This window comes from Arachis ipaensis, chromosome B05 (genome assembly GCF_000816755.2).
Source record: "Arachis ipaensis cultivar K30076 chromosome B05, Araip1.1, whole genome shotgun sequence".
In the NCBI taxonomy this organism is placed as follows: Eukaryota; Viridiplantae; Streptophyta; class Magnoliopsida; order Fabales; family Fabaceae; genus Arachis; species Arachis ipaensis.
Window position 1 is genome coordinate 140560436 of NC_029789.2, and position 7792 is coordinate 140568227.

The following is a 7792-nucleotide window of genomic DNA, read 5'->3' on the forward strand; positions in this document are numbered from 1 at the left end:
AAACCTTTTTTTTTTAAATCACTTTACTTTTTTCCCAAAATATATTAGAAAAGATTTTATATTTTATTTAATAGAGATGAATTTATATTTTATTTAAGACAAAAATCACTTCCCAATGCCTTTATAAATGCATGCCTCCAATTCCCACTTCACGTAATCATCCAAGTCCCCATTCAATTTCAAAAAACACAGAATCAAATTAAATGATGAACCTTTCCTTCTTTGGTAGGAAGCTACAACATCTTTTTAGCCCTTATTTCCAATTCAACTTCAACTCATTTTTCATTCAGCTTTGTTATTTTATGATCATGTCTCTTTTTGGATACTTGGGTCTCAAGGTATCAAAGCCAAAAACCTATGTTAAGCCTAAGAACTTCGACCTGTTTTATACTTCTGTCTCTGCTTCTACTGTCTCAAGTATGACGGCCATAGAAATGGAAGTTTTCTCTAACTCCCAACTCGTCCTCATAACTTTTCTTATGTTTTTTGGTGGTGAAGTTTTCACTTCCTTACTAGAACTTGTCTTTGCTAGGTTCAATAACAATTCATTCACTTCCATGAAAAATGATTATAGTGTCAAAGTTAGTACTAATAATAGTCTTCCAATAAAAAAAGTCCATGATCAAATTGAGCTTGGTTTAGTTTCTATTCCTAATCATCACTCATCACAAGACCAAAACCAATTCATTCATGTCAATTATGATATTAACAATAAACATGTACTTAGGTCTAACTCCCTTAAGTATTTGAGCCATGTAGTTTTAGGTTACTTTTTGGTGCTTCAATTTGTTGGAACTTTCTTGGTTTCTATGTACATGAGCTTCATTCCTAGTGCAAAGCAAGTACTTAGAGAAAAAGGTATCAAAACCCTAACATTTTCTATTTTCACCATAGTTTCAACTTTTGCAAGTTGTGGCTATGTCCCCACAAATGAAAATATGATAGTTTTCAAGAAGAATTCAGGCCTTCTTATTATTATTCTCCCATATATCCTTCTTGGTAACACCTTGTATGCACCATGCTTGAGGTTTGTGATTTGGGTTCTTGAGAAAATTACCAAAAGAGAGGAATTTTCATACTTGCTTAAGAATTCAAAGGAAATAGGTTTTGGTCATTTGCTACCTCCCCTTCATTCTTGGCTACTTGTTGCTACCGTTTTAGGGTTCAATATAATTCAATTTGTGATTTTTTGTTCCATGGAGTGGGGAACACAAATCATGGATGGTTTGAATCCTTATCAGAAATTTGTTGCGTCTTTGTTTCAAATCACAAATGCTAGACATTCCGGTGAATCCGTTTTTGATCTCTCTACCATCTCTTCAGCCATATTGGTCCTCTTCGTCGTCATGATGTAAGTCAATTTTACATACAGTTCTTAAAAACAACAACTGCGCGTGAATTTTCACTATATTTCTTTTCATGAATTGTGTGTAATAATTTGATATTGATTGTTATGGGTATGGAAATCAGGTACCTTCCACCATACACAACATTCTTGCCCATAATGGACCACGAGACCGAAAATGATGCCAAGAAAGACAAAAGAAGGCTAGTGGAGTGCCTTGTGTTGTCTCAACTTTCATATTTGGTTATTTTCATTATTTTGATTTGCATCACTGAGAACAAAAGCCTGAGAGAGGATCCTCTCAACTTTAATGTTTTGAACATCACCATAGAAGTCATCAGGCATGCCACTTTCATTTCTTTTCTCTCTTCGCTTATATATGTATTCTTTCTCAACTATTAATATTTTTTTTATTGAATCGATTCCTTTATTTTTTTTTATATTATCTAATCAATTTTGAATGGTTATGTTACTATATCCTGTGTTAGAATATAATTAAGATCAACTAGGATCAATTAGTATTATTTAGTATATCTGAATATTTATTATAAGAGATTATGTCTTTATTATTACGATTCTCTTAGTACCTATAAATACCCTTTTATATTGTATCATTCCAAACAACTTGAATAGACAACTTGATTACACTCAATAATACACAAATTCTTCCTCCAATTTAGTCTCTTGTTTCTAACATCATGAACAACCCATTTTCATCCTTATTCTTGTCATGTTCTTCGGAAGGCTCAAGAAATTCAATATGAAAGGTGGCAAAGCTTGGGACCTATCCTAGCTAATAATTCCTATATATCAGGATTCTAAAAATCAAATGGATTATTAAACCAACAGAGTTAGAAGTTCAAAAGTTAATATTTCAATCGAGATTCATGTAGGATTGAATTAGATATAATAAAATATATAGCTTTTAGGAGAGAAAAAGTAATTTTTTATATTTTATTATTTTTAATCAGTTAATTGCTAAAAAATCGTACCGATTTGACTAGTTAACTGGTTCTTCAACTGAATTTTTTTTTATTTTTTGACTGATTCATTATCAACCAATTTTTTTATCTAAAACGAACTGATCTAGTAAATAATTCTCGATTAACCCATCTAAATCGATCGGTTTGGTCCGATTCTTATAACCATGATGTATTTATAATCCAATGTTAATAATTATTAAAAAAAAAGTAAAAAAAGAAATAGCAAACAAGGCGGAACCTTTGATGTATATTAAGGTCTGCATATATGCTTTGATACAATTGTCAAGTTATTAAGGCAACCTCTAATGGAGCATATAAAATAAAATACCTCCCCATCAAGACATGCCAAAAAATGAGTAATAAGCAAACCATATAAGGAACCTTTCACTTAACAAAGTGGCAGATTACTTCATCAGTTATTGAGGAAATTTTAATCATATGTAGTCCATCCACAACTTATGCTATATAGATCAGCATCTCTTTACTCTTGGAGACTAGTGTAGCAAACTAAGGCTGTGACACAATTCCATACAAGGCTTATTCCCCAGAGACATATTTTTTCTCTTCTTCATAGTATCTCTTCTCATTCTGTGCCTTCTTGGCATTTCGTTTCTGCAGCATTCACACAACAAAAAGAGTAGCACAAGTCTATGTCATAAAACCTTAGACATCGAATTCTGAATTAGAATTTCAAATGTATGAAACTCAAAATGGTTACAGGTCCTAATCATGATCATGAAAACCGGATCGAACAGGTCAATTCAATTGGGTTAACTGAAAAACCAAACATCAAACCGGTCCGGTTCAAGATGAAAATCGGTTGTCAATGGACCGGTCAAAAATTGGTAAGCCTTGTAAATTGGTAAAACCGAACTGATTTTTTAACAGTTAACCAATTTAAATAACAAAACACAGAATTCCATTTTAAAAGAAAAATATATATTTGATATACGAATATAAGATTGAACCTCTAGCTCCACCTATTCGATGATCGGTTAGGTTTTCGGAACCTTGCTCCTAATAGTAGACCTAGCTACATCTTTCTTGGATATTTGCTTTTAGAAGGGAATTATACAATTTGTGATATACTATAAGCATACAAAAGTCACAAACACAGATTTTAACGGCAGTTCAAAATTTCCAAAATTTTGAACAAATGAATGAAAAAAGAGACACACAATACCTTGTAAGCTTCATGGTTAGCTATTATCCTTTGGGCTACAGAAGTAGTGGTGGTATCTTTCGGGCTTTCGAGCAAGCGGAATATCCCCATGTTCTTCGGAACCTCATAAGGATCACTTTCAGACTGAAACAAGACAACATGCTCCAATATCAATACCAGCAAAAAAGGAAGATAATATCTTTGCCACATATGAACAGAATAGCTTTCAGTGAACTTACCTTAAGTGAGTTCTCAGCAACAGTCCCATGCACAACTTGAGAGATATTGAAAGTTGTAATCTGTTTGATTCAAAGGAACAAAAAATATGAAATGAACATTAGATAATTTCATTCAATGCTTGATTAAGAATGGTTAGGAAAATGGAAAAGACAAGCACAGTGCACACATAAAAAATTGACATACCATATCCTTTGTAACTTTCCAAGGTGCACCGATAATGACTTCATTGGCATAACGGCAAGACAGCACGCTAAGGCTACGCTCATGAAGACGCATAATAGGATAGTGACTCCCCCGGTGTTCCCTAAAGGTAAGTTGTTACTTGTTACTCTCTTATCTAGTGTTAACATAATACTTAGATAATACCAATCAAAGTCAAATTTGCTAAATAAGAAACTATACCTCACTGTTTCATCTGAGTAGATACCAACTAAAAGAAAATCTCCAAGCTCCCTAGCCCTCTTAAGAATCTAAAAGAGTAGTGAATAACAGAAAATAATAAGTCAATAAGAAAATACCATCCATGAGTATTAGCTGAGATAGTGCCTTTGGGAGAATGAAATTTGGAACTTGATTAAAATACTATGAAAAATTTATGTACCTCAACATGCCCTGCATGGAACAGATCAAATGCCCCATCAATGTATATAATTCGAGCATTCGCTCCAGGCTCCTGAAATTAGATGAAATGGCAATGGATTAACCCAATAAAAAAGTTCCTCACAACATTATAACACACACAAATATCACCATTCACTAAAATTTTGCAAAGATAAAAATGTTCCATGTTCTGAAGATTAGTGATTACTCATAATGTTAGAACCTGTCTCTGAAACTATAACAGACACCCCTTGTGTCTCCTCTCGTGGAAAATTTGCCAATATATAAAAAATACCATGAAGCCAATGATATATCAAAACCAGTGTGTTACATCAAGTAGATCTCCAAAAATATTAATATACTTTGCAATGGCTCTAAAAGAATTAATAAAAATATTGCAAACCAAAAACAAATATAATCTAAAGACATTCAGATTAATCGGTATGCCAAACTATCAAGTATCAAGTATCAACTGAGTATACACATATTGCAATGGAAAACTTGACTACGCAAGAAATCAAATACCTTGCCATTTGAAAACTGGGAAATCCGGCGCGATGTTGGTAGGAATTGGGATATGTGGGAGTCCTCGGACTGGCTTTCTTCTTGATGTTGCTCACCATTAACAATATGATCTTTACCATTTTCTCGACATCTTGAAGAAGCAAGTATCCTTCCTGGATTGAAGCAGAGTAAGAGCACATACACATGGTTCACAAAATTTCAGGCCTTCTAATACAAGCAGAGAAACTTAGTACCTACAATATCTGTACTGGAAACTCCTTCAGTACGTTTAATTTGCTTATAACGCCCAGCTTTCTTTGCTGCAGCATAGACATCTGATCCATCTGGAAGCAGGCAGGGATCATCGCCATGTATGATATAGTCAATTTTGTATTCATTAAAGAGACGCTTCATGAACTCCTCAGAAATTGCATATGGAGCATCAGGAATGACCTCGTCCACCCACTTCAATCCGTTTACAAGGGTCAGCCTGGAAACAAACCATTTTTTTCAAATCAAAAGTTTATCTTCATAATGCAGTTTACAAAGCTGTCAGTACAAGTAGAAATATATGCATATATTGTTCATATATGGCTACAATATAAAATTTTATCAAACTGCTCTATTCCTCTTTAACTTGAATTGCTTTAATAAGCTCTTTTGAAACTTAATTCTTCCTTTCAATAGAATCCGAGTTTTTCTCTCATTGTTCCATATAGTGAAATGAACTTAGAAACTTACATGAACAAGAGCTTACAGCAGCAGAATCTGCATCGCCCTTACACTATTGTTTGATACCAGTTTCAGTAACAATTACCTACCCAAAATTTTATAACTTAAGTACACTTCTAATTCCTTGATAGCTAGGTATATCATCATTGATCGGGATACTTTTAATCATGTAAGTCAATAACTATATACAGAATTAAAAAATGCAAAAGGATAAGATGCTACAACATCAAAGCTTAAGATGAATCATATATAGTTACTTCTTTTGATCAATAGAACAAATCAAACGGAGATTAACAGGAAAAGGGGCATTTAAAAGGAAACAGGATTCAAATATGCTATGCAATAAGATCCTAAAACTAACACACAGAGGCAAGCTGCATACCTCTCCTCCACGTTGAAAACCGGCGGCCCTTTATGTTCCGCAATAACCTCATCATTGACAACCCCAACAACTAACTCATCACCAAGGGCTTTTGCTTGTCTGAGTGCATTGGCATGACCATAATGCACAAGATCAAAGCAGCCATCCATGTAGACACGAATGCGCTTCTTCTCACCGGATTTCCTCTTGTGGAAGGATCCAATCCCACCAAAGTAGCTTGTTGACAAGCCCAGCAAAGCAGCTGTCACCATTATTCCACCAAACAGGTGAGGGTAGTAGTATACCCCATCCCAAATCCAGCTATTATTTTCATAATCCATGACTTCCTATCTCTATCTTTGTCTCTATTCTCACTTATGATCTATGTTGGGATTTCCAGGATTCTCAGCAACTAACTTGCTATTCCTAGTTGCTACTATACACAAGGAGACACAAACCTGCAATGAACTCATCATATCAAAAGGGGCATAAAAATGCAACTTCTTTTTCACCCTAATAGATTCATATAGCATCATTTTCAAGCAATTAAAAACAAAACAAAAAAACTTCACAAAGCAGGGGAAGAATGCCAAAGATCCAAGTAGCTAGCTAGTAAGAGGAAAATCAAAGTGACCATAGCATGTAAATTTGAAAATGGAAAGCATGAATTAAGAATTGAGCATACTCATGGCATAAATCTAAAGCTTCAAAAAAAGAAAAGGAGTGGACCAATAATGAAGCGTAAATAGGAAAACCAGAATGAAAATGATGCTTTGAGGTGAATGGAATATAGCATAGAGTACACAGATTCAAAAGGGTAAATTCCACAAGAATGGGAATTGAAGAAGAAAGAGAAAGACAAAGCAAACCTGACACTAGAAATCTCCCAAGAAGAAAAAGAGTGAAGATTCTGAGTTTTGAAGAGCTAAGTATCATAAAGTAGAGAGAGAGAGAGAGATGCGAATCTTATTCTTCTCTTTCGCGTTTGATTCGTTATGTTTCTGTGTTGAATTCGCATGTTAGAAAAGCTCCTTTCTGACCGACTTGAATTTATGTAGTCATCAATTCACTCCTCCGTTTAATAAATATAAGAGGTTTAAGTGTTTTTTTTGGTGACCGAAGAGGTTTAAGTGTTTGTTTGGGCGTTATTATTTTGATAAAAAAAAAATTTTTAATGAAAAAAGATTTTTTTTAATTATTTAGTATGTTTAGTAAATTTTGAGCAGTAAAAGTAAAAGTACTAGAAAAATTAGAAAAATATCTTTTTTTAGAAACTGTAATTTATATCTTTTTAAAAAAAAGATATTTTTCGTATAATAAATAAACAAAAAAGTACTTTGTTATATTCAAACATAATTGATAAATAAAAAGATCTTTTTGCATGAGATATCCAAACATAAAATTACTTTTACTTTTATCTAAAATCTTTTAAAAAAAAATAACTCGAAAAAAAAAATCTTTTTAATAATTTTTATTTGTGATAGATTAATCTTTAGTTTGTATACTAAAAACTCCTTTCTACTTTTTTTTCTTTTCATTTAAAAATAAAAATTAATGCAAAGTCATGATCTAATTTTTTTTCTGGACAGAGCTCCGATTCTTTTAGAAGATTATTTACTAAGGTATTAATTTTACTGGTATTGCAATATATATTAAAATTAACTTTATATAGGAACAAGTTATATTTATAAAGAAACTTTTGTTAATTAAACTATTAAAGTATTATTTTGATTTTACAAGATTAAGCTTTTAACCAAAAAAACAAAAAACAATCAAAAGAAAAGAATGATATAATCTCTCCTGCATAACTAATTTCGAAAATAGAAAGTATATGAACAATTTTTTAGTTAGTTAACATTAATTTT

At 32.6% G+C, this 7792-nt stretch overlaps 2 protein-coding genes across 4 annotated transcripts in view; one reads left to right on the forward strand and one right to left on the reverse strand.

Annotated features, from left to right (window-relative positions):
• The window catches only part of LOC107644493 (sodium transporter HKT1), a 68186-nt gene extending 65490 nt beyond the window's left edge, over positions 1–2696 (forward strand). For all 3 annotated transcript variants that reach the window (XM_021103016.1, XM_021103015.1, XM_021103014.1), the window contains one exon: positions 2099–2696. In XM_021103016.1, the coding sequence (XP_020958675.1) occupies positions 2099–2138 (40 nt within the window). In that variant the 3' untranslated portion in view covers positions 2139–2696. The remainder of the gene's footprint in view (positions 1–2098) is intronic.
• LOC107644494 (ethanolamine-phosphate cytidylyltransferase) lies at positions 2544–6970 on the reverse strand. Its single transcript, XM_016348363.2, has 10 exons — positions 6797–6970; positions 5949–6385; positions 5089–5324; positions 4856–5007; positions 4332–4403; positions 4133–4200; positions 3914–4034; positions 3730–3789; positions 3512–3634; positions 2544–2940 (listed from the first exon to the last, which is right to left on the reverse strand). Exons 2-10 carry the CDS (start codon positions 6266–6268, stop codon positions 2866–2868), a joined length of 1227 nt encoding a protein of 408 aa, XP_016203849.1. The 5' UTR covers positions 6269–6385; positions 6797–6970; the 3' UTR covers positions 2544–2865.

Coding starts and splice junctions, on each gene's coding strand:
- LOC107644494 (XM_016348363.2), bottom strand. CDS start 6,268: ATGGATTATGAAAATAATAGCTGGATTTGGGATGGGGTATACTACTAC. Junction 4,201..4,331: donor TCCATGCAGGGCATGTTGAG/GTACATAAATTT, acceptor CTACTCTTTTAG/ATTCTTAAGAGGGCTAGGGA. Junction 3,790..3,913: donor GGAAAGTTACAAAGGATATG/GTATGTCAATTT, acceptor TGAATCAAACAG/ATTACAACTTTCAATATCTC.